This window comes from Capsicum annuum, chromosome 10, assembly GCF_002878395.1.
Source record: "Capsicum annuum cultivar UCD-10X-F1 chromosome 10, UCD10Xv1.1, whole genome shotgun sequence".
Classification (NCBI taxonomy): domain Eukaryota; kingdom Viridiplantae; phylum Streptophyta; class Magnoliopsida; order Solanales; family Solanaceae; genus Capsicum; species Capsicum annuum.
The window spans coordinates 212,773,317-212,800,254 of NC_061120.1; the positions used below are offsets into that span (position 1 = coordinate 212,773,317).

Below are 26,938 nucleotides of genomic sequence, written 5' to 3' on the forward strand. Positions count from 1 at the left end.
ACACATGAAACTTTATTGAAACTGACAACACTTTGCAGATAAAGAGTTAAACAGTGGACTGAAATAAGGTTAAATTTAAAACTAGGTATGAACAAGACTCTACGCAAAGTTAATGATGGACCAAGCAAAACATCACCAATTTCTGTTACTTTCACTTTGTACCCATTAGGTAATGTCACAAGAAAGGGATAAGGTAATGTTGTAATGTTGGTTAGTAAAGTTTTCCTATATGTCATATGATGTGAGGATCCGAAGTCCAATATCCAAGAGTCAGCAGATAAAATTTCACATTCGCATGAGAGATTACCAATCTTAGTCATAGAAGAGTGACAAGTTATTATACCTGCGAGATTCACTGCTCCACTGGTGTACATGGTTGGCTCACATCCTGACTTTGCATTTACATGGAAATTGCTCAACAGAGTTATCAACTGTGCATATTGTTCTTGAGTTAAGTTCGGAGTTCCTTGATTCACAGTGCATTTGTGACTTCCATCATTATGGTTTGGGTCAAGTCTGCTTTCAAGATCACCATGAGTGTTGGCTGCAGATGCATTATTTTTCCCTTTTGTAAACTTAAAATCCGAGGGAAAGCCATATAGTCTATAACATTTATCCTTGATGTGATCAGGCTTCTTACAATAATCGCAGAACTAGTTAGACTTGCTTGAATTTCCTCTATATAGTCCTGATCCACTAGTCCCAAAATGATTTCCATATTGGCTTCCTCTAACATATTAATTACTTCCCTGCCTAGCTTCTTGATAACTTGTTTTAAAACCTTCATTTGCATTTCCCCGAGTGTGAAGAGACGTAGACTTGAGAGGTAGTTGACTCCGAGGTCTGACCTCTCATTGTTTTTCTTCCTAAATCAGAATTGAGAAAGCTTGCGCAATGCTTGGTAGTGGATGTTGGGTTCATAGTAATGAAAGTGTGTTGAATGAAAAATGGAGAAATTAAGTGGAAGAGAAAAAAAATTGAGTTAACACCAAAAATGGAAAGTGTACTCAATTTTGACAAGTTTACTCTTTCTCCCACATTGGTGGAAGAAGAGAACTTGAGAGTGTTTATAATGAGAAACACTTACTCCACGTGGAAAGTGAGGCAAGAAATAGATGATGCCTCGCGCCGTCGTCGTTGTCACTCGCTCGGCTCGGCTTCGCCTTCGGCTTCGTCAAATGATCGATCGATGAGATATATACACGCAGTAACAGTGTTTCAGAACTGATGCGTCTGTTTGAAATGATGTTACAGATGATTGCACTATTTCAGATTGTTGCTTCTCTTACAGAAGATTGCACAGTTTCAGAAAGTTGCAACTCTTCAATGAAAGTACACACTGTTTCAGCGAACCAGTGCACTGTTTCAGAAAATTACTGCATTGTTTAAGTGAATAGACATGCAGGTTTATGAGATAGAAAATACAAAAATTTTCAGATTAAAAACTTCTTCTTCTTGTCTTAAAAATACTCTAAGTATGATCATTCAAACCGTGAGTGTGTTCGAAGAATTCGCCTATTTGAGGTACCGCTATAGTTGAATTGAAGGCCATTTGATCCTGGGAGGAAGATTCCATAACCTCGGGTAAAGTGAGGGGAATTATTCCTTAAGGAAAATCCGTGAATTCGGACAACTTAGCCTTAATCATTTCTGTTTTATCTTTATTTTCTGAAAAATAAATATACCTCTTAGAAAGGTCATTTTGATCGTGTGTTGAGGGTATTTAATACTTCATTGTGTTCTTGTTCATACTTGAACTCGAATTGAAGTTGTTGTTGCAATATACAGATTCTGCATATCCAAATATATTGTGGAAATAACAGTGGATTCATCATCAGAATACTTCCTCTAACAATTGTGTACACTTCGTTCAGGCCCATCAGAAATTGAATGAGTTTGCGATCCATTTCAGCCTTGTGCATTCCAGCTTTTCCTCCACAAGTACACTGGCATGTACAGGCTGCATTCGCATCGATAGTATTGAGTTCTTCCCAAAGTCTCTTCGTCTTAGTATAATATCCAGTGATTTCAAGTGTTCCCTGCGACAGATCAGTGATTTCCTGCTGCAATTAATACATTTTAGCACCGTTCGTCTGATCGTATCGATCCTCCAGCTCTTGCCAGAGTTCCTGTGCACTGTTGACATATTGTAAGCTGTCCGCTAGGTCTTTGGAGAGTGAGTTCAACAACCATAGGGTCACCATATTGTCACATCTCTCCCAGTGTGCGAGTGTGGGTGAATTTTCGACTGGCCTTCCACATTTTCCATTGATAAATCCGGTCTTGTTCTTCACTGAAAGTGCCCTAAGCACTCCTCGTCTCCAGGATCTATATCCAGTGCCATCGAAAATCGACGGAATGAGAGCAGTTCATGCAGTTTCAGATGTATGTACATACAGGGGATTCGTTGTGTCAACGATGTTTTCCCGTGCCGTAGTTTGATGTGTTTGTTCCTCCGCCATTGAATCAGCAATATCAAGTAGAAATTGAAAGAAATTCAGTGAGAGTTACAAAAAAAAAATGATACGATAAAATTCAATGAAGGATAGATTGAAGGAATTGAGCGAAAACGTTCAACTGAGAAGAGAATCGCGAGCACAAATCGCAAAATCGCAAGCACAAAAGAAACTAGAAATATCTGTAGAATGAGCGATTTCTGAGAGAACCTGGCTCTGATAACATGTTGAGAATCATATCAAGCTCAATAACTAAGAATGAAAATCTCCATTGATGAGAAATAAAAGCTTGAACTCTCTGAGAGAAAACGAAGCTAAGATTGGGAAAAAGTTGGGAACTGAAAAACTATCTTATTCTATGTAAATTGTACTATATATATATATACATCACATACTCTAATGACAGTTGTAGTTGTGTACAACTGTAAACTAACTAACCACTGAATACCATTTTCCACTAATTAACCACATACAATAAATACTAATGCTAGTCAATTCTGTTGACCGAGTTGTATATCTATCTTGACAAAGCGAACGGACAGATGAAGTAATGGTCAATCGCCTTACCACGGAGGTTGAACCGCGTGAACATTAATATATAATCAGTACATTACATATTAATCAGGCCCCACACTTAACAAGGTAAAACAGAAAGGAAAAAAAAATTCAAGAATGGTTGATTCTTTAGATGATTCAATCATCATGGAAGAAAGAGAGAAGCTAATGGTTTCACTTGTTGATGATGAAGTAAAACCCATTTCTAGAATTGCCCATTTTCTAAAACCAACAATACCCTCTACTAAAAAATTCCCTTTTCTCCCTTCAAGATCCAAAATTTCTTCTTGTTCTTCACTTAAGGTTAAGTTTAGGGGTGGTTCTTCATACATGAAGGAATGGTCTAGATGGGTGAATGAGTTCTAGCCTTTACACCAAGAAATATGGAAGAAAGCTGGAATCTTTGAAGCTATTTTAGCTCCAATGTTCGAGATTTATAAGCACTATGATTTGATTCTTGCTCTAGCAGAGAGATGGTGTATGGAGACTAATACATTCATTTTTCCATGGGGAGAAGCAACTATTACCTTGGAGGATATGGTAGTTTTGGGTAGTTTTTCTGTTTTGGGGCACTGTGTGTTGGAACCTGTTAAGACCGATGATTGTGTTAAAGTTGAAAAGAATCTTCATAAAGCTCACAAAGGTATTAAAGCGCGTAAACTACATATCGGTCACCATGCTTGGATGGAACATTTTGCAAGAAGAGGTGACCATTTGGAGCATGTTGCATTTTTGACCCTTTGGTTGTCCACAGTGATGCATCAACACTTTCATAACAATTCTCCCTATATAGTTCCACACTCTTCCCACAAAATCTTCTGGAACCGCAGCAACTTCCTTGACTCTTTTCTGCAACACATTAAGGAAAAGGTGTCGAGGAAGGAAGTTGGGCAGTCCAATCCAGTTGGTTTCCTCTAATGCTCTAATCCCTTCCATCGAAATTCTTCGCATGTAGCTCGTCAGAAAATTGATGTAGCATTTCAACCAGTCTAGTTGTGCAGTGCGTTTCTCTTTTTTCAGGGTATTCGTCAAACTCCCCTCGAAGAAGAATTTTCTTTAACGAGTCCTTGAATGAACTAAGAATACGCATGAAAGTCGTTAAAGCTTCAGCCATAGAACTTAAATGCTGAGGTAGCCTGTTGAGTTCAGCCAAATTCGTAGAAAGCTTGTCATTGATTTTCCTCTCAATATCAGGCAAAGGTTTCGAAATAATGGTTGCGTGAATGCACACCAGCTTTTGAGCCAAAACAGGAATGCCAACCATGGACTTACCAATCTTGGACAAAAGTGGATGGTTTTCAAAAAGCCCTGCCTCATTTTTCCTAGCTGCTTCATAAGACTCCTTCCCAATTCTATTCCTGACACAAATATAACCAAGTCCTATGTTCACTTCATCCGCGGTAACCTTCTCAAGCAATCCTTCAGGAGCTTTATCCGCTTTCGTCACAACAGCCAGAGTCCTCTCACCTGTTTTGTCCACTTTTTGAGACATTCTGATAGACTCACAAGTTGGGAAATCAACAGTAGCTGATAAAACATTCAAGATTATGCTTTCTCGAGGAGATATATACGTCTTGATAATATCAGAAATTTGCTCATAAATATCATCAGGTTGTCCCTGAACAGGAACTCTAGTAATGACAGGTAAGTCCACCATGGTCAAATTAGGGACACCATTCTTTTTCACAACAAGTGTTAAGAGTTTATTCGATATCCCCTTACCATGTCCAGCAATCTCATCAGTAGCAAGAATGATCGCATCTGCAACGCTAACTTCATCAACATCGACTGACTTCCCATTGTATCCAAGCATAGATGTGGTGCAGTACTGAATTGTGGATCATTCTGTAGCCTCATTATAAGAGGAACTCTAGTGCAAATGCCTTGTCCCTTAGGGAGAATGATGCCAGCAAGGGGTTCAAGAACACTGGATTTTCCAGATGATTGATCACCAACTACTACGATAGTTGGCAGTTGAATTCCTTCTTGCATTATGTTAAGGTGATGGAGCCTATCAACACAATCAAGAAGTGGCCTGATTCTATCATTGACAGATGCAACAATGGGAGGACTACATGGTGCTACTACATCAATTGCAAGTGACTCTGAAGACGAGGAATCGTCCATTTTTTGAACATTGGAAGGTTTTGTTGATGATGTTTCCATCATTGTTTTCTTTATCAGAATGTGTTTGGTTCCTTAATTGTTGCTTTTTTATATACTCTTTGCGAAGTACTTAACCTTTGCAGATCGATTGGATGGTTGTTATTTATTGTATTGTTAGTTTCAATGCAGTCCACGTATTTGTTTTGATTGTTATTTCAATTTTATTACTACATATTTGTTAATCAGTTTGACTAGAGCAATTTTTCTGAGACCAGTTTATTGGACCTATCTTTTCCAATTTTTTGGCACCAAGGCAGTAGGCTGAGCAGTTGACAAATTAACTGGAAACTTTGTAGCTTTGAGAGTTGGAGAAATCTTCAGATAATGTTTCTTCATACTATTTGATGTTTTAAAACATGGATTGTTTGCATAAAGTGTTTTACATCGATCTTAAGTTAGGATCAATTAACTTATTTTAACTCCTAATAAATCTCTTGTAAGGTTTATCCTCACATTATTGTAATAGTTTGGTTTTCAAATAACCTGATGATAAAAATGTGTTTAGATGGAGGGTATTACATATAACTTTCTTTTTCTTGTAAATGAATCAATAATTGCTCCTCTTAAAAATAACAACTTTCAAGTTATTTTTAGCTTTATAGCAATGGCGGATTCAGAGCGCTAACTTACGAGTTTATGGGAATTTTATAGCTTAACTCACCTGACAATATTCCATAGTTGATAATTCAGGTATGAAAATCACTAGTGACTCCCCTTGTTTTCTGCCGTAGAAAGGACAACACAACAAATTCAGTGTAATCTCACAAATAAGATCTGAGAATGATAGAGTGTACGCAGATCTTACCCTTACTTTTAGAAGATAGAGAAATTTTTTTCCATAGATGCTCGGCTCAATCTTGAAGCCACTGTCATTGAAGAAGATGAATGATGCTTTAGATCTCTGAATAATGTTAATAATAATTGGACTATGGATGCATGTTTCACATTATCTAATTGGCAAACTGACTATTAATTCTTTTGTCTCCTTTTCATGCTTTAAGAGCTTAGGTTCTGATCTCATATAGCGCGTCCTTCCCTTTATAGGAACTTGATACTGAGTTCTGATCTCAATGACTTGCGCATGTAAATTTTGCAGAATTAATAAGCAATTCTTGATAAGGAAACAGCACGAATTTAAGTTCAAAATGGTTCACTCAAAGCAGCAAATAAGAAGACAAAGATTTACATATATCTAACAGCTACGGAATTGAAGACAAGGACTACATACAAGCACAGCGGCACATACACTTCAATTCCTACTACACTTGTAGGCATTCCACAACAAAAATATTTAGTTTTTACAAAACCAAAAAATTGTACTACTAGGTAGTTTTTGATACTAATTAGAACTGTTGAAGAATATCGGACTATAAGGAGAAAGCTCTTCCACAGTTCCCACTGCAACATCACATATTTACACTCTAATCCCTTTCTTGATCGCCATGGAATGATATCCTGTCCGTGACATTGGACACCACTTCTTTGGATTCCTGGAGCAGCTTCACACTCTTGTTGAGCCTATTGCGCTTCTCTGCAACTAGTGGAGACTCATCGAGCATTCTCTCTATTCCACCACTTTGAGGTGCCATCAGCTCCTGAACTATCTCATGTTCCATGTCCTTGTTAATTATGTTTTGTATGCTGAACATTATGTGCAACGCCATCGAATCCACCAGCCTCATCAAGACAATCTTCCAATAGGCAATCATTCTCATTTTCAGTTCAAAAGCCTGCTGTACCACACCTAGATGCTTCCTCAAATGACCAACATCAATTACCCCAATCCCTCCTTCTAGGTTTAGTACAGAATGCTTCCTCTGATCGTTCATTATCTCCATGAATATTAACTTGCTACAATTAGCTACATATTCCGGATTACAAGTATAATCAGTTTGTGTTTCCATCCCAATGATCTTCCTTACCCAATCAACTGACTCATCCTTCCTCTTTGCCATCAGATTTTGAGCAGCTCTTCTGGTAGAACTCTGAAGTTGTGGATAGTTATCACAATGATACATCAAGACTTTGATAATAATCCTCTCCACGATTGACTATTACTTCATCTGTCCGTTCGCTTAATGTCTATCCCAAATCTGGCTTCATACTCCAAGTGAGATGCTTTTCCATTGGTGTTTCTCCTCTCCTTTACACAAATAACCATGAAGAAAAGTTCACGATGCAACTTTGTTTGGGTAAACTCAGTAGGAATTTAGTTATTATATACACTGACAGTCGTCACCTGTTATCCAGGTTAATATATAATCCCCTTATTTTGGACTCTCTGTAGTGATTTAAGTGACCTGATATTGTAAAAACTTCTTTTTACACTCAGCGTATACAAGTTAAACTCAACCAGAAAAGGTAGAGAGGAATAATACCAAATTGCTGATTTGCTCAGTTTGAATGTCAACAAAAACAACAGGGACTGCTGTTGAAAACCAGGCCATGCTACGAACCACTGTGGCTTCTACTCTATACTCTCTTGTCAGAGGCATGAAGAAAACTATGGAGCTAACAACTGTAGAACGAGAATCTTGTAGATAAGTCCCATCCTTCAGCTTCCAGCCATATTGTAATCCCATTTGGTTATATCCGCGTGATCCCATTCTTCTGCTCATTTCTGCATCATCAAACAAAATTCCGCTATGAAAAATATTTATCTACAACGTTCCAGGTAGAGAAAACAAAAGAGGCAATCCAGTGCACTAAGCTCGTGCTATGTAAAATGTTCCTGGTAGACTGACAATAAATAGATTTTTTACGCTATCAGTGTAGTTTAACATGTGTAGTACCGGAAAAGAAGAATCATACCCTGGAGTTCAGTGCAACGTCCCAAAGTTAATTCTGCTATAACAGCGACATGTAGATGCTGCTCTAACCACAAATCTTTTCTGCAGATTGGAAAGTCGTTCAATCAACTGAGACATATCCTCTGCTCTCTCCCCTACTAACCTTCAACCAAATTAAATGTCCAGCAATTTTACCAAGAAATAAGGACCATGCCTTGGCTTGAACAAAGGAGTCATCATCAACAGGTGATTCAGCAGCAATGCCTTCCTTCTATGATGTCATGCTCACAAAAATCCCATCCTTCTGGATCTTTTTGCCTCACTTTCTTCACACCAACAACTTTCTCAACATTCGCCATTTTCTTCTTCTTCTTGAAGATGGAACAACAGTATTTCTGGAGTAGCCGCAATAGCTTCATATATATCCAACACCGATCAACCCTCTTGTCAAAAAAGGTTAATGAACTCGAACACGGAAATCTTTAAGTGAATGTAGATTTCTAGTTGTGAATGTTGGAAAGGAACTATGGTCTTCAACAATTTGCTTAGAGAAATATCCTCTGGTTTGATGTATCCGAAGAGCCATTTAGCAAACAGGCTGGCTCTACGGATTCTTGTGAGCAAAAAGTCAACAGAGTGGCAAAACAACAATCTGAACTAGAATGGAAATTTCTCCTGAACATGGTATATTTTGAGCATCGAATGAGAATAAAATAGGCATATTTTTGTCCTTTAACTAGCTAGGAAGTTGGCATGAGTACAAACAAAAATCACACATGGAACAACCAATGAAATGTATTGTAAGAAACTATTTTATTTCGGGTCTGTGACCATTTAAGCATATTGGAAATGCGGGGAAAAGAAAGTGCGCATGTTCCTGTCACATATATCAAACTTCACTATATAAAAAATCTGGATAAGGAATAAATATGAGACTTTCAATCTCCTATGTTCAGTATAGATACAATATAGCTCATTTTGTACATTTAGATCTGCCTTCAAACTATAAATACAATATAAATTAATAGTAATAAGCTAAATATGTGGACACAAAACTGGTTGAACATTACTAGTAATTTTTAAGAAAGCTATGTGATTTCAGTGAAGGAAAAGTCATCAACTTAGTTACTAAATGCTTCAAAAATGTTGTCAAGTTCCTGCTCCAGCTTCGCAATGGCTGCCTTTGCACTCGCCCTTTCTTCAACATGATTAGAGCTTAAACACTTTTCTCTAAGTGATATCTTCCTCTGAATGCTATTAATCTGCAATAATAATTTCCAACGCAGTATGAAAATTTTGTGACCTCAATTATTGACGCAATATAGAAATTAGGTGGGGAGGATAGGCGAAAAGAAAGAGACCTTTCTGTAGGGCCATCTCGACAAGCCATCCCTTCGGCAAACCTTCTTCATCACAGTAGGACATATGTTCAATTTCTTAGCTGCTATCTCAATGGGAAGATGGAGATACCCTGCAAAGTCTTTCAATCTCAACTTTCCAGTTCTTTCCCTCTGCTCTATCAAAGAAAAAAGAGATCAGAACGCAAAATCTCTACATGAATGTTATAATAACAAAGAAACTTTGAAGAAAATGTTCAATTAAGTCCTTTTTTATGTCATATTAATATACTCTCTGCGTGCATATTACAAACCTGTGCTGAAAGGGAGATCTTTTCATGTCTCACGTCACTGTTATTGTCTTCACTTTCATTTCTCTTTTCTTGCTGGTCCATTTTGAAATCACCTGCAGGACAATATTGTGCAAGATCATTTGAAAGTAATTTATTGTATCCTTTATTTAGATTAAAGGAGTAAGCAACAACATTACTGACGAGAAGTTGTTGGAGATAATTGAAGTAGACTATCAATGTCAAAACAGTCACCACCATCAGATCCAACACCTAAAGCTTCATAGAAATTGCATAGTGGGTCTAGCAGCACAATGTAACCTTCACTCTTACAAGCCTCAAAATAATGAACTAAAAATTGCTTCACACTGTTTGTACTGTCATTGCTAAAACTGTTGAAGCAGAATATAAAAAGTAAAGTTATAATTTAGTCAAACAAGTGAAAAAAGGATTAAAATAGAGCAAACAAAAGAAGAGTACAAAAAGTGCTAAAACTGTTGAAGCAGAATATAAAAACTAAAGTTATAATTTAGTCAAACAAGTGAAAAAAAAAGGTTTAAAATAGAGCAAACAAAAGAGGAGTACAAAAAGAAGTAACCATACTCAAATATCTGGGATGACTTATGGGTTTGAGAAGAAAAATCCATTGTGTATTTCTCAAGAACTGCATGACTGATCTTTCCTAGTGTTCCATAAATGTCAAGCTTAGATATTTGCAAGCCTGTGAAGGAAACAAACCAATAATATACTTAGCACAAAGAAATAAACCAGAGAAATTAAAGAGATAAAACTGACTGACCATCGGAATGAGTGATTTCTCTTAAAATTTGGCAATTATGCGAAGTACTACAGTAATTAGTCCCCGGAACTCCACCCTCAGTATTTGTGGTACTATTCCCAACCAAATAATTACTACATTGAAGCAAAATTGGATCAGTGTTGGAGACACCAATATCAGAAATCAAAATTGGTGGATTTTCATGAAAGAGTGAAAAAGGTTCATTGTCCCATGGGCCGTCAATGATTGGATTTTCATCATCAAAGAGTGAAATTTGAACAAGAGAAGAATCATCATCAAAAGGGTCATGATAGGGAACAATGGCGGTTGGATTGTCCATTTTCCTGAGATGACGACGACGACGACGCTTGGCCAACACCAAGCGACGCCTTCTGGACAAGTAAAAAAAAAAGAAGAAAATTGAAAAGATTTCAATGGAATAGTACAGTATATAATATACAGGAAGGAAGGGGTAGGAGTGAAAGGAAGGAAGGAGTGGGAATGAAGGGGAAGTTAATAACCGTTGCATTTTCAGTTTGAATGTCAACGTACATACCTTTCCATATCTGTTTTTGCTTTGTATTTGTATTGTAGAAAAAAAAATATAATTTTCTTTCTGAAAATTTACCCACTCATTTTTTCAAATTAGTAATAAATAAAATTTAATGTTGCTTTTTCATATTGTTTTCATAATTGTAGTTTCCTTTTCGAAAATTTACCGATACATTTTTTCAAATCTTCCACAAAATTTCAAAAACTAGTAATAAATAAAAATATATGCTGCTTTTTCATATTTTTTCATAATTGTTGTTTTTAATATTGTATTATATTTTACAGAGTAATATTATTATTTATAATAATAAAAATTGATTTAAGTTAATACCTTAACCATGCCTATTCAATATATTACCATGAATGTTATTATAAACATATTATTTATTATTATTAAGATTTGAGTAGTTTAATTCAAAGTTTCAAAATATTTTTATTGAATAATGATAGTTTTTTTTTTTTTACTATATTCAATATTATCAAAAATAAAATAAAATCATAAATTAATAATTAAAATTTTTGAGACCCTAGAGATTTTGAAGGCCTAAAACTTAGGCTTTACTAGCCTCACCCTTTGAGCCACCCCTGAAAGACAAGAGATCGCGTCTAATTTCATCAATAAAAAAAAGGTTTTGTAGATCTAAATGTTGGATGCTTGTCCTGACTCACTAATCATATTTGAAATTTTCTTAAAACACAAATTTTTCATGATTGATCGAACCACGCTTGATTATTGTGTCTCTTTTAATATATTTCTAGTTTGTATTTTTATTTGAAATCTTTAGAATTTTGTTTTCTTAGCTTTCGCATGACACCTGATTATTTTGATCCTAACAATAACCTCAGATGAGGTGCCTTCTTGAATTTTTTGATGTTTTTTGTTTGATTTTAAGCATGTATGTCTATGTGCTTTTGTTGATTTGTTCATGAATAATTTTTTTTTTACTCGCATTCAACCAATTTTACTTACATAATCACCAATTATGTAAACACCAATGTCTATGTAACATTTAAACAATCAAATGCAATTTGTAACATTGTTAAAAAAGGTGCAACAATTAGAAGAATATTTTTTTAAAAAAAAAAGAGTAACAAAAAATTTAAAACAAAGGAAAATAGTGAAAAAATAGAAGAGTAACAAGGGGTTTTTTTCTATAACAAAAGGGGAAAAAGAACAAAAATGAAAGTAGAGATAGGGTCATGTGTTTGTAAACTGCAATATGAAAGTGATTTAACTGAATTGATCATCTCAAATAAGTGACACCAGTAAACTCCAAATTAAATTTTGAGGATAATAAATGAAACTAATACCAACCAAATGGTCTATTTTAAAAGGACATATGGGTGCATTAAAGCTTTATATGAGATTTTTTGAGAATAGACCGAATCACAAGATCTATTATACATAATCTTATCTTATATTTTTGCAAGACGATATTTTTGTGACTTGACTTCATGACCTCTAGGTCATATAACACCGACTTTATCGATTACGCTAAAGACTTGTGGATGGACTTCAAATGGTCTCTTTTGAAATCTTCAATGAAAAACTTGTAGATGGACACGTAAATGGTGAAGCCCATATGCAACAAAGATTTGTGGGCTCATTTTTATAGTAGCTCACAAAGTTGTTCAGCAAACATAAGCCACTTAACTTGAAAATGTCCAGTAAGTACCTTTCAGAGTTCTAGTGTCCCACTTAATTTTGTTGGTATATCTGAAGACAATCAACTATTTTTTGTTCTTTTTAATCGAAGCACAAATTTCTCTGTTTGATTTGATGCAAAAGTAAAGAAAATTTCGTGCTTTTGAGATAATTTTTAACTCCATAAAGAGGCAAAAATAGGGAGTTTATGCTTTATATCAGAGTGTTTATCGGTTAGTTCAGTTGGATATTTGCGCTCTAACAATTCGATTTATTGATTAACGATTTTTGAATATACTAAATTGCAAACTGGACCTATAAGATATAGATTGATTCAATAACATGAGTTGTGGTGAGATGGTAATTACAAACCAAACCTATAAGATATAGATTGATTCACTAACATGAGTTGTGGTGGGATGGTTAGATCACTCTATTCTAATAATAGGTCTTGGGATTGGGTCCTCATTATGAAAAAAATCATGTTCAGAGTGTTATCTTCTGAATGGGTCATGCAACGCACGCTCCATAAAAAATCGAGCTCTGATGGGAGTGTCAAATACCGTTTGAAAAGACAAAACAAAAAATATGTCAAGTGATTCGATATTTGATTTAGCGATTATCGATAGTTTATCGATTATATGAATGACTTTTCACAAAAAAGAGTTAAATACTAGCATGAATCTCAACATAGAAAACATATCAACCAACTTATTTCACGTTTTTTTTTAGATAATAAAAACTAATTACTTGTCATATCTAAAAGGATAACTAAGAATCTACCAGCATAAAAGAAGAAAATAAAATTGCATATAAAAAGAACACTTTCAACCATAAGTCATGATGGTGCTTTGTTAGTCCCTCTCCAAGAAAACATCTGTCTTATGACATTGAGATTATCTTTTGATATTTTTTCTTCTTTAAGATGAGCTTCAATTCATGTATATTATATTAGAGTTCGATTAATTTTGAATTTATCGAGACACTTTCTTTAACTATAAAAGATAAAACGCTCTTTACCAAAAGACGACTCTATATCCAGAACTTGAATTCAAAATCTCTAATTTAGGGTGTAGTAGTAAATACCAACTCCATCACAGTGACTCTGTATCCAAGTAGTTTGTTGACACCTTTTTTAATTCACTTGACTGAGAAATTGATAATGACCCTTTTTTTAGGAAATAAATTTATCCTAAAAAATAAATCACATATTGGAAATGTCAAAAAGTGTGTAGAACCAGCCAACTTTTCTTTTAAAGCAACTAATCAATAATTCAAAATTGATTGCTGTTGAGCAACCAACTAAAAGCCTTGTGGAAATGTCGAAAAGAATATTATAGAGCCTGCCAATCTTTATTTTCACACCCTTTTGACGTTGTGCAATAAAATGATTAGGATCTTTTTACCTTTAACCAAAAAATTCAAATTGGATTAAGTTTAGGTATAATAATATTAAAAAATGAGATAAAGCCCTTCATATTCTTTAACAGACATATAATAACAGCCTCATTCTTGTGAGATAGGTAGTTTTTTTTTATTTTTTTCCAATAGACTTTTGATTTAAATAAAATATATATCAAAACATGTGTGAGGGAAATATATATACTAGAGAATATGTTACTTCTGAACAAGTGGACTATTTTTACTTATCGTACCTTCAAAATAATTAATATTTTAAAAAATTAAAACATAATTAGTTGTTTATTTTCATCTTTTTCTTAGTCATAAACATAAAAGATAATAATTGGTACAAAAGAGAGAAATACAAAATTGAAAAAAAATTTGAGACTAATTTAATCAAATACCTTCTAGTTAATATTTTTATTGAAAGGTGTATGAAATAAAATAGACAGGAGGGAGTACTATACTCATTCTTATGAATTTTTATTTTTATTTAATATTTAATATACGCATTAAAATTTTAACTAGTCGAAATTACATATTACAAAGTCTATTCTAAATTAAAAATGACGTTCTCAATAAGATTTTCTCTCAAAAGAGTGAAACAAACCCACGTTGGTTGGCGTGGAAATTAATACTCATTAATTGTAGAACCAGATAAATTAATATCAATATAGCTATCATCACGTGTCGAGCAGCCTTATAATAAAGTCAAAACTCAAGAACAAATGTTTAAATCAACTATTTTTTGTCCAAAATCAGCTTGTATCTTTCCACACAAACTCCAAATTAAAGCTGTAGAAGCATGTTCCATTTTTCCTGAATATACTGCATAAAAAATGCAACAACGTACATATGATAATAACAAAAATAAATCTCAAATTACCCATATGTACCAATAGAGTTAATTCACTTGCACCTACGTGGAAAGGTAATCTAATCACACGGTACCACGTCATTAAAAGATCATATTTTTGCAATTTTAAATAGTTAAAGGTTACTGTCAAAGTTTTATTTTTTGTGTTAAAACGACGTCGTTTTTTTTTTTAATTATTATTATTATTATTATTTGTTATTATTATTAGTATTATAATAATAATTTTTTTATTTATTTCTATAGTAGCAGCACCTAATTTTTTTTTTAATTTTAAAAAATTATTATTATTATTATTATTTTTATTTATTTTTTATAGCAGCAACACCTAACTTTTTTAAATTAAAAAAAACAGCCATTAGCAGGGATCGAACCCGCACAGTAGGCTGAAGAAAGCACCCAAAAAGAGCAAATAACGCTACTGGCTATCTAAGTGTCTTGTTTCATGTGGTTCAACATAAATATATGTACATAAATATACATTTTCTATCTTTTATATATACAACTTAATTTTTTTACCGAGGGGGTTCGGGTGAATCCCATGGCACCCACGTAGGTCCGCCCTTCGTTAATTTAATAACGTTAATTTAATAACATTAATTTAATAACATTTTAATTACGTTAATTTGATAACGTTAGTTTAATATACTACTACTACTATCCTTAATAACATTAATTTAATAACATTTTATTAAAACTATACTTTTTTTTATTATTAGTATAGTTTCATCTTTAATTTAATATTTAACTAAATAATATTTAGATATATTATATAACTTACATTCGTCCTCTGCTTTATAATATATATACATACCCGCTCGATTTTTTCGTATAAGTCTGACCCGCCTAATTAATAAATCTTCAATATTGCTTTTTTTCCTCGATGACGAAAGAAATTAGATGTCACTTTCATCTTTGAGCCGAAAATAATGAAAAAATAATAGTGAAGAGTCATTTAAAGATCATATTTGTGCAGTTTTGAATAGTTAAAGGTCATATTTGTGCACTGTCAAAGTTTAAGGTCATATTTATGTATTATGCCCTTAAATTTTAAGCTGGACGTGCCCAGTTTTGCGTGTTGAACACGCGTTTTGCCACATATGATTGGAGGTCATATTTGTGCAGTTTTGAATAGTTAAAGGTCATATTTGTACACTGTCAAAGTTTAATGTCAAACTTATAATTTGGTGTCAAGTTTAGGGTTATTTTTATGTATTAACTCGTACCAATAACCTTTCCATCTTAAACCATGGAAGGAGTAGTGTAGCGGAAGTAGTTCATTCAAATTCTATAGGTCAAAAAAATATATTATTATAGCTGTGTGTAGTGAAGAAGCCAATATCTTAATTAAGGAGGTTCAAAATCGAAAAATGTGAACAAAAAACTAGCCGAATGAGGTTAAACGTTTGCTATATATAGATGAAAAATAATTTTAAGTTTGTATAAACAGTATAAATTTCCGTTAGATGAACCCTTCATAATTAGCTAGCTCTGCTCCCTGATTGTCTGGGCGTGTAAGGTTAGATTTTTATATGTATTAATAATAAGGTTTTAACTTCCTTGTGCATTAAATTTTACCTGGTGAAAATCTTAATTCTGCAACTTAAAATACTAGATAAGTTGAGATAAATTTTTCAATAAAATTATATGTGTATACAATAAATCCATGCAAAATAAAGGAGATATACACATTTTTATAAGTATTGGCGTATCACAAAATAAACAGAAAAGTAAGAATGTTAGTTTGAAAACAAGATTGTTGTGTGGGATTGAAGTTGCAGTATAATGTAAGGTTACTCATCTTATTTGTCTTTTTTGTTTTTTTTTTAATCTAATTTCACGAGCTTGTTACGCCGATTTTGTTCAATACAGTTTACATCATATGATTTGTGCGTGAGTTATTATACGAGAATCAAGTTTTGTTAAAAAAGAAACGAAGAGAAAAAATTGTTTAAAAAAGAATGGTCTAATTTTGATTTTAGTGTATTTTAAAAAAGAATGATCTATTATGTTTAATTCATTTTAAAAAGAATTATTTTTTTTTTATAATATTTTAATTTCAATGTGACATATTTGAGACCACATAATTAAATAATATTATGATATATTTGATATAGTTTTATTTAAGAACAAAAGAGTCGAACGTCTTCTCTATATTTTTAAACTCCACATTACGTCATAATTCTTTTTGATACGGAGGACTATGTCTCGATTATTCGAATATGCTATAATAAAATTCGTTATCTAACTCACGTGACCAAATCCACATCATTGAACTCCATACGTCCACCTCATTTCCCCTAAATCCAATCAACACGGTTTCATCCTTACGTGGAAATCCACGTGTCATGCATCCACCCATTATTTTATGACAAAAATTCACATTCTCAATAGCAAAATAAAATGTCACCCAAAAGAATTTCGTATAAAATATAAATATGGCTTTAATAATTCATGACAAGTGCAAATATGATAACTCTAAATATTCTACATTCTACTTTATAACTCTAAATATTCTACATTCTACTTTAAATTTAATCAAGAGTGAACTTTTCGATAATCTCTTCCTTTCAAAAAATAGAATTTTAAAGAGTTGTTTGGTTGGAAATTAGTTATTTAAAAATAAAGTACTTCATTATGTATATGAGATAACTTATTTTATTATTGTGATATATACGATGGTTGGTAAAATGAGTATTTTCAGGATAAATTAATACCTACAATCAAATACATGATATAATCATAAATTTTATCCCCAAATTATTATAGATTATACCTCATATCAAATGATCCCTAACTATCAAATTTGACACAACATGTTTTTCACTTGAAGAATCTATGAAAAGAACGATCGCTCCACTATGAATTCCTATTTCGTTAAAAAATTGTACGTAAAATTTCTTGAATATAACTTATACGTGTTTAATACGTGAGTAATCCTTTTAGTGTCTCTTAGGGGTCTTTGATTGGAAAAGAGTTATTTCGCTTAATCTTGAAATTAGTTATTTTGACATTAATTATTACACTACGTATATAAAATAACTTACACCATTACTATAATGTAAACAATTAAATAATTTTGATACGAATTAATAACTCACGTCAAATGTAAGATAAAGTAATTCTTTATTTTATATCAAAACTATTTGTCGCTTGTATCTTACATAACCAAACCAAACAAACCCCTTAAATGGACAATTATTTTGGAACTGAGCATTAATTTTTTAATCTCCAAGATCTTAGCCTTTAAATTCTCAGCCGTCCCCTCCCTTTTCACTTCTTCCTTTGCTTCCCCATACATATTGGGAGAGAAATAGGAGAGCACTTTCCACTTTCCACTTGCCACTTGCCAATCGGAACACTCCAATTTCTTCTCGAAACCCTAAAAAGATAAACTCAAAATCTCTCCAGAAAATGATCAATTTCCGTCCACCGGAGACCCGAACACGGCCGCCAGCCGGTACAAGTTCCGGTCCGAGCACCGCCGTTACGGCGGAGAAAGCGTTATCCTTTATCTCAAAAGGATGGCAAGAAGTCCGATCATCGGCGGACGCAGATTTACAACTGATAAAAAACCGAGCTAACAAGTTCAAAAACATAGCCGATAGAGAACTGGAAAATTTCCTAAATTCAGCTTCAATTTCGCCCTTTACAGGTCCAGTAATTACGGCATCTGCCGCTAATACTCCGCCGGCGGAGATTGATTTCGTGAAGAAGCTACGACCGAAGTTATCAGAGTTTCGTAGAGCGTATTCGTCTTCGCAAGGGAAGCTGAAGATTGATTTATCAGCGATTAAGAATGCGATTGTGGCGGAGGTTGAAGAGGAAGAGGAGAGGGAGAGGGAGAGGGAGAGGGAGAGATGGCGGAAGTGGAGGAATGAGAGGATTAAGGAAGAGAGAGGGCAATTTGGGGAATTTGATTGGGAGCCTATTAGAGCTTTTAAGACTAGGTTAAAGGAGCTGGAGGTGGAGATAAAGGGAACAAGTTCGTCGCCGGCGGAAATTTTTGAAGGGATTAAGAACAGTGAATTTGTTGGGAAAGTGAAATCAAGCTTGGTAATTTCTTGTTCTGCTTTATTCGTTGGTTTTCATTCATGGACTAAAAGCATATTTATTTGTGATTTTGCTTGTAATGTTTAAGCTACAATTTACCATCATTTGATAAAATGATTTGTTATTAAAAAGATTTAATGGTCAAAACTCAAAACACACCTAAAGTATTCCATATTTTGAGTTTCATACCTGAACGATTGAGTGTGTGAGCTATCGAGTGTGTGAATTTTCCGTTTGAACTATCACCAACTATTTATCAAAGCTCAACTATCAATTGTTAACAATGAACAATTAATAGTTGAGGTGTGTTTTAATAAATAGTTGGTGGTTCAGGTAGAAAACTCACATACTCGATAGTTCAGGTATGAAACTTGGAAAACTGGAATACCTTAGGCGTGTTTTTGACCCTTCACTCTTTAAAAAATAAATCTTGGTTGAGTATATACTATATAGATGGTCTTTTTCTTTTCTTTTTTCGTTTGTTGGAATACCTTAGATTTGTGTCAAGTAAAAATTGGTTTGGAACTTTTGATGGATGTGCTGCTAATTGTTTAGTTTGAAGAAAAATAGTAAGTATTTGGTTTTGATGAATGATCTGTTTAGGCTAGTGGTGATGAGCAACTCTGTGACAGTCACATAGATTCTTCAATAACAAGCTAGACACTATTTGCCTCTTCCACCTAAAGCAAAAAACTTTAAGCAAATTGTAACTTAAAAGACCTCTTACTCGTCAGAGGAATAGAGTCTGAATTTGGCTCTTCAGCTATTAAGATAAGTAATCTTAAGTAAGATGGCATGTGTTTAAGATGGTGCTTCAGTTCACATTGTTATCTTTGCATTTGTAGCTCCTTTTTAGTTCCTAGAGCATAAAAAATATTAATTTTCTGAAAGATTACCTCTGTGATTATTTTTCCTCAACACATCTCTTATTATATGAGAAATAATGTGTGCTGTGATCCATTATTATCTGTTGTACCTTCTCCAGTTAAAGTTTTATAAGAAATAATTGGAATGTCGAATCACCTGGTAGCCAGGGGCGGACTTAGTGTACCGGTTATGAGTTCATCCAAACCGACTAACTTCGATTCTGACCCAATATGTGTGTTAAAAGATCCACTAATTATGCAGAATAATAAATTCCGACCCCAGTGAAACAAATGGACGTGGTAGAATTTCAAACTCGTACCCATAAAGTCCAAATCTTGTATCCTCCTCTGCCTAGTAAGGTGGATATTACGGATCTCCTTTTCGGGATAAGAGCAACAACTATCTCTTTAGGCGTTACATGGTTTTTTTCTCACATATGCTGGATATTTTCATGCTAGTCCATTTCTGTATTTTTTGAAACTTCCATTTTCTGGGTTACTGTGCTAATGGTGGAGTTCAGTTTTTCTGTTGTCCCATCATAAAACAAAAAGTGCCCCAGAGCCATGGACGGTTGGAAACTCGGTGGCTAATGGGTGCTCCCCTCTACCTTTGTCCACTGAAATTTTAGGTTTTTGTCTGCGATAAGGTTCAAAAATGTGACGTGTGCCTAACTGACACATCATGTGTTTTATTCTTACCACTAGACCAAAACCTTAAAACCCTAGGGGCTAGAATTTCTCTTTTTTTGGGGGGGGGATTAAGTCAAATGCTTGGTGGTTTTTTATATTCAGCTTATAGTTTAATGGCATATGTGAGTGGTTTTTGTCGCAATGGGAGGGGAAGCTTGGGTTTGTTCAACTCGTCAGCTATGAACAGTTAAAAAAGGGCAGCACGGTGCACTAAAGCTACCGCTATGCGCGGTGTCCGGGGAAGGGCCCCACTATAAGGGTGTATCTTACGCAGCCTTACCTTGCATTTCCGCCAGAGGCTGTTTCCAAGGCTTGAACCCGTGACTTCCTAGTCACATGGCAGCAACTTTACCAGTTACTCCAAGGCTCCCCTTCGTCAGCTATGAACAGTTGCTCTCTTTATTTTTGTTCTTTTAGTTCTTTCTTTGTATCACTCAATTCCTTCACCATCATGTGTTACGTTGTTATGTAAGTTGTCTTTACTCATATTTGTACTGATCGATCTTTATCCTTGTGATTAATATATTGTTTTCCTATTTGTGTAATTGTTTTCCAGAAATCAATTTGCAAGGAACCAGAAGAGACAAAGGTTGGTGTCGTCTTATCTTTTAACATTGGACGAGGTCTTATTCTACAAGGTTTTCTATGCATTTGATTTGGACTGTGCCCTGTGTCTAGTACCTTTCTTCAGAAGTTTTAGAAAGGAAGGGAATCGGAAGAGATAAATAAACATTTCTCCTGCCTAGTTTGGGTGCACACTTATAATCTGTGAGGTGATGAAAACTTTAAGAGGAAAACACAGGGAGGAGATATTTTTTTTAATTGATACGCGAGAGCAGAATTCACTTTCGTGTCAGTCTTATTTTTTTCACTATTTTAAACAAGTGAAATGAAAAACATATCTCTTATTTTTATCTTGATTTACCTCTGTGAATTTGACATTCTAAACGATCTAATATTTCCTTTCATGTATACAAGTTGGATTATATGTTAACAACAGAATGGATTTTAACCTTTATTGAAAAATTGGCCATAGTAGTTACTATCTACGAGCTAATATCTGTGGGTTAAATTATTGGTGAATTTAAACTAGGATTAAATTCTATTCTAGTAGATTGAAAGCAATTAGACTAGTTTTCTCTCTCTTATCCATCCTCATGATATTCACCTATGCAGGGAGTGCCACCACTTGATGTGCCTGAACTATTGGCATATTTAGTTAGACAATCGAGCCCATTTTTGGATCAAATTGGAATAAGAAAAGGTAATAGTTCAGTTGTCATTTACAAATTTATTGTTGTGATTTTGGATTGTCTTTGTTGTTTATGCTCTATTTGCAATGCTCAACCTATACATTTAGTCTATGACTGTACGTGAATGCCCTTCTTTTTCTTTTTCTTTTTGATGCTTGATCTCTTTAATCTGTTGAAGGTAGATATTATTCACTAGCATAAGTCAAATTGGTGATGCTACCTATGTGCTCCAGGTTTATATTTTATCCGTGCTTTCACTTTTCTCTAGATATCACTTATTCTTTTTGGTTAATTTGTAGGTTGAATAGCTTACTGTTGCACATTAACTAGGGTGGTTAGCTTACTTTTGCATCTACTTATATTTCTTGAAATGTTCTCATTTTATATTTATTAGGATATTGTCTCACATAGAGTCTACTTCTCCTGAAGTAGTGGTATGGACTACGTACATCTTACCCCCCAGACGCCACTATGTGGGAATACACTGGGTTTGTTGTTGTTGTTCTATTGTCTCACATAGAGCTCTCAGCTTTTTCATATTCATGTAAAATCTGTGGTAGCTCTGTTAATTACAAACTTTCAATAAGTATAATTGGGATAGTTTCTCCATAATGTGTATCAATAAGTATAATTGGGATAGTTTCTCCATAATGTGTCCATGACATGTACAATGTGTTGATGCAGAACATTTGAATGATATACTGTGAGTAACACAGTATACATAAAAAAGAAACTGCAACAAACAGATGTTAGTTATGGATGTCATAATTTAATAATGAAACTTGATGTGTCAGATCTTCAATATACAACAACAATTCTGGGTTCTAATATATACCAGCATAGACTGAACTTTTCTTTCTTTTTTATTTTATTATAACTTCTATTCTAATTGTAAATGTCTATCTGCTATCTGTTGAAACTCTAAGCCACCTTCTCCGTGTCTTTAATTTGTTTGCAGATGTATCGGAGAAGATTGTGGAAAGTTTATGCAGCAAAGGACAAAACAAGTTTTTGCTACATTCCTTACCCGGAGGAGGGTCCTCATTGATTGATGGTGATATTATGAGTGATGAACTAGATTTAAGAATCGCCAGTGTTCTTCAGAGTACTGGTCATTGTTATGATGGTGGATTTTGGGAAGATTCCACCAAGCAGCACCTACCAGGTGATAAGAGACATGTAGCAATAGTTACAACTGCTAGCCTTCCTTGGATGACAGGAACTGCTGTAAATCCTCTATTCCGAGCGGCTTACTTAGCCAAATCCGAAAAGCAGAATGTTACCTTGCTGGTTCCATGGCTATGTAAGTCTGACCAAGAGTTGGTTTATCCAAACCAACTTACTTTTAGTTCTCCTGAAGCTCAAGAGCTTTATATACGCACTTGGCTCGAGGAACGAATTGGTTTCAAGGCTGACTTCAAAATTTCATTTTACCCTGGAAAGGTAGTCCTATATTAACTAGCTAAATAAATTATAATATGATAGGCTAATATGTTGAGTTGGATGTGATAATTGACAAATATTCTTTTTTCCTTCCAGTTCTCCAAAGCAAGGCGGAGTATATTACCAGCTGGAGATACTTCTCACTTTATCCCATCTAGGGATGCAGATATTGCAATTCTGGAGGAGCCAGAACATCTCAATTGGTACCACCATGGAAAACGTTGGACTGATAAATTTAACCACGTCGTTGGCATTGTTCACACAAACTATTTGGAATATATCAAGAGGGAAAAGAATGGGGCTCTTCAAGCCTTTTTTGTGAAACATATCAACAATTGGGTCACAAGAGCATATTGCGACAAGGTATGGTAGTCTATGGACTAAATTCTCACCAGAAAAGGAGAAAGCGGGAAACTGTATTTGAGCATTGGAAGATGCTTTAACATTGAATTTTAAAGCACCATGTCATCTTTTAAATTTTAAAGCTCCCTGCCTGTTATTTCATGTTGGTCCTGATTGAGATGTCAATTTTCCTGTTTAGGTTCTTCGTCTTTCTGCTGCTACGCAAGATTTACCCAGATCTTTGGTCTGCAATGTTCATGGTGTCAATCCAAAGTTTCTGAAAATAGGAGAAAAAGCAGCTGCAGATAAACAAAGTGGCCAGAAAGTTTTCTCTAAAGGGGCATATTTCTTGGGCAAAATGGTTTGGGCGAAGGGATACCGGGAGTTGATAGATCTCTTATCAAAGCACAAAACTGAGTTTGATGGCTTTAATTTGGATGTATTCGGCAATGGGGAAGATGCTCATGAAGTACAGAGTACGGCAAAGAGGTTGAATCTCAATGTCAACTTCATGAAAGGCAGAGACCATGCAGATGATTCTCTTCATGGGTAAGAATCCTTCAATAGAACTTTTTGTTAATGTAGAAGTTATTACGCAGACTAAGCATTATCAGTGCTTCTTGTTCCATTTTGGTTTAATGATCTATAAAATCATCGCAGAGGAATTTTAAAATACTAACATTCTGCTCCCTCATGGCATATTAATTTTAGAATTAGTGTTTATATGTCAATGACTAAGACGGTAAAGATATTAGCATGATCAGAAGGGTAACCTCAAGAGTCATCGAGTGCATGTCCGATCTTATTTATTTTAGATGTTTAGTATGGGAAAATATAATCTGGGGGGATATTAATTTGACGCGGGTGCAAATTTTCTAATTTTACTTGGGTGCAAATTTTCTTATTCGTTTGAAGGGGTAGATACCTCATTAACGACTTGACTTGTATAGAGTGTTAAAACTTTCTCGGCGACATCTTCCTGCAAAAAACTGGATGTATTTTTTTTTTTTAAATTTTTGTGGATTTTTTTTTCATTGACATGGTACTTCCAATTGCTAGATCTTGTACTTTATCAACATGGTCAAGTACAGACCATTTGCTGTCTTTTGTTTGATACTAGTACTAGTAGTTGATTTTTCCCATTTCCGTGCGCTCTGTTTGATTCTCTACTGTTCACCTTCTTTAATGTACATATTTTCTCTGCAGTTACAAAGTCTTCATAAATCCTAGTATAAGTGATGTGCTCTGTACTGCGACAGCCGAGGCTCTTGCAATGGGGAAATTTGTAGTCTGTGCGGATCACCCATCTAATGAGTTTTTCCAGGCATTTCCCAACTGTTTGACTTACAAGACACCTGAAGACTTTGTAGCAAAAGTTGAAGAGGCAATGTCTAGCGAGCCTCGACCTCTCACTCCTGAGGAGCAATACAAGCTATCATGGGAAGCTGCTACACAGAGGTTTATGGAATATTCCGACATTGATAAGATTTTGAGTAGTGAAACAACTCTGGACAGGAGACGTCGGAAGGGCATGGGTAAATCAGTTTCCATGCCAAACCTAGAAGGGATGGTTGATGGGGGTCTGGCATTTGCTCACAATTGGCTCACAGGGAACGAGTTCTTGAGGTTGTGTACCGGCGCAATACCCAGAAGTCGGGATTATGACAAAGAGCATTGCAATGATCTCCATCTATTGCCTCCTCAGGTACAAAACCCAATATATGGTTGGTAAATAGAATACATAACTGACATGTATATCATTATTTCTGATATGTATTATAGGATACGTTAAGCAAACTGGATGCTTGTTAATCCTCAGCTCCAATGCTAACGCTCCAGGTCTTGATGCTTTCTAGCTGTTGATGCAGTTAAACCTGCAGGTATAGTTTATAGGATCATACGTAAAGTTTGTAACTTGTAATAGTCGTACCTCTCCTGTTTACGTTAATGGCATCGGCGATATTCCAAGTTTAGGATTAGTTTGTCTCTTAAATTCTTTTACATGGCTGGAAAATGTCCACCAGCAGAAGCAGCCAGCCGGTCTCTTGGACTACAGTATACACTTGTACCGACTTGTTATATTGTAGTTTTGAACTGTAGCAGCATGAATATTGCTCGTCGCTTGAAATACCTTGCCACTTCTTGCATAATGTATTTGATGAGACGAGGTGATGGGAAATTATTCTGTTTATATAAGGTTAAAATTATTGTTCAAGTATATACCGTAGATATTAAATCTCTTTTGACAACTCATATTTACTTCTTCATAATTTAAACCCTCTAAATAAATTTTTTGGCACCGCCACTGTTTCCATGGGCCATCATTCCTGCAGCCCCAATGCTAACCCCCTCACTCATATATAGTGTTTTTCTAAATTGTATAAAAAAATTCGGGATAATATTTTATATTTACTTATCAAACATTTAAAAGGAAGTACAAAAACCACTTAATTTTCAGAAAAATATTGTCACACCAAACACACCTTAATTTTCCTTTGTTTTACCGTCTTTATTAAAATGAAGTTACATGAATTATCATTAAGTTTTCACTATTTTTTTTTTTTTGAAAATAAAAATAAGTCCAATTGTGGGATCCCAGGTTAGTCAGAGAAGGGGGAATGAAAATAATTAAATATGTAAAACATGGAGAAGCTGAGGTTGAGAAGCACTTGGTTGACTGTCATGCATTTTTGTTTTTGCATAGCAATATTCCTTTTGCATGGATGTGGAATTAATTAATAATTCAATTCATTTCTTGAAAAGTTAAAAGTTGTATAATCATGTGACAACCATTTTATTTTTTGGAGTAAAGTTAATTTCTAGTGACCCTTCAACACGTAAAGGAGCTTCTACAAGCAATATATCTATCAAGGTCAGAAATATAGAATAATTCTCTAAGAAATCAATCCAACTTATTAAGCCAACGAAGACATGTACATTCTTATTGGAAAATGGATAGCCCTATGATTAAATACAAATACAAAGTGTTGTTTAATTTACTAAATTTTTGCTATGCGTGAAATCGAAGAAGGGGTACAATTTATATAACAGCCATGGGACCGATCAAGCATAATAAATGGGTACGGGTATACAGAAACTCAATGGTTTTTGTTTAAATCTTATACATGTATTAAAATACTCATTAAATATTTATAAATACTTTACTGTGAATTGAATCCAGTTATTTTATATATTAAATTATTAACTTAAAGTCACTGTAAAAACCCATAAATTTCAACGCATGGATCTACCCCGATAACAATACACCTTATAAATTTGTACTACATGAATAATTATCGTGTTAGTATATACACAAGAATGATTTTGATCACTATGTGTTAAAATTGTTTATCACTTATTAAATTCCATTAGTTTTAATTTATTTTTTTTCTGCAGAGTTCCATTTTGTCCGCATCTTTCCTCTTCTATGTATGTCCTTTGGATTCCA

At 34.4% G+C, this 26,938-nt stretch overlaps 5 protein-coding genes across 6 annotated transcripts; 2 read left to right on the forward strand and 3 right to left on the reverse strand.

Moving 5' to 3' along the window:
- The first annotated feature begins 3,128 nt into the window (after positions 1-3,128).
- Positions 3,129-5,327, forward strand: LOC124887896 (serine/threonine-protein phosphatase 7 long form homolog). The gene is made up of 2 exons (XM_047397822.1): positions 3,129-3,203; positions 3,378-5,327. The coding sequence occupies exons 1-2, from the start codon at positions 3,129-3,131 to the stop codon at positions 3,927-3,929; spliced, it is 627 nt and encodes a 208-aa protein (XP_047253778.1). The 3' UTR covers positions 3,930-5,327.
- On the reverse strand, positions 3,934-5,180 carry LOC107845122 (putative dynamin-related protein 4A). Its single transcript, XM_016689378.2, is given in 2 exon segments — positions 3,934-4,823; positions 4,826-5,180. Coding segments are annotated over 2 exon segments (1,245 nt in total).
- Positions 5,328-6,288: 961 nt separating the features above from the next.
- Positions 6,289-8,747, reverse strand: LOC124887649 (dynamin-related protein 4C-like). The gene is made up of 2 exons (XM_047397319.1): positions 7,989-8,747; positions 6,289-7,797 (listed from the first exon to the last, which is right to left on the reverse strand). Exon 2 carries the CDS (start codon positions 7,193-7,195, stop codon positions 6,599-6,601), a length of 597 nt encoding a protein of 198 aa, XP_047253275.1. The 5' UTR covers positions 7,196-7,797; positions 7,989-8,747; the 3' UTR covers positions 6,289-6,598.
- Positions 8,748-8,849: 102 nt separating this feature from the next.
- Positions 8,850-10,891, reverse strand: LOC107845121. The gene is made up of 6 exons (XM_016689377.2): positions 10,393-10,891; positions 10,197-10,314; positions 9,798-9,985; positions 9,618-9,709; positions 9,328-9,477; positions 8,850-9,228 (listed from the first exon to the last, which is right to left on the reverse strand). The coding sequence occupies exons 1-6, from the start codon at positions 10,709-10,711 to the stop codon at positions 9,088-9,090; spliced, it is 1,008 nt and encodes a 335-aa protein (XP_016544863.2). The 5' UTR covers positions 10,712-10,891; the 3' UTR covers positions 8,850-9,087.
- Positions 10,892-17,942: 7,051 nt separating this feature from the next.
- On the forward strand, positions 17,943-25,620 carry LOC107843714 (digalactosyldiacylglycerol synthase 1, chloroplastic). Of its 2 annotated transcripts, XM_016688092.2 has the most exons (8): positions 18,041-18,899; positions 21,009-21,041; positions 21,629-21,716; positions 22,664-23,148; positions 23,245-23,511; positions 23,690-24,039; positions 24,697-25,195; positions 25,273-25,620. In XM_016688092.2, exons 1-8 carry the CDS (start codon positions 18,258-18,260, stop codon positions 25,300-25,302), a joined length of 2,394 nt encoding a protein of 797 aa, XP_016543578.1. In that variant the 5' UTR covers positions 18,041-18,257; the 3' UTR covers positions 25,303-25,620. The 2 variants fall into 2 exon arrangements, with proteins under 2 accessions (XP_047253276.1, XP_016543578.1); XM_047397320.1 differs by having other exon boundaries at positions 17,943-18,899; positions 24,697-25,620.
- Positions 25,621-26,938: the final 1,318 nt, after the last annotated feature.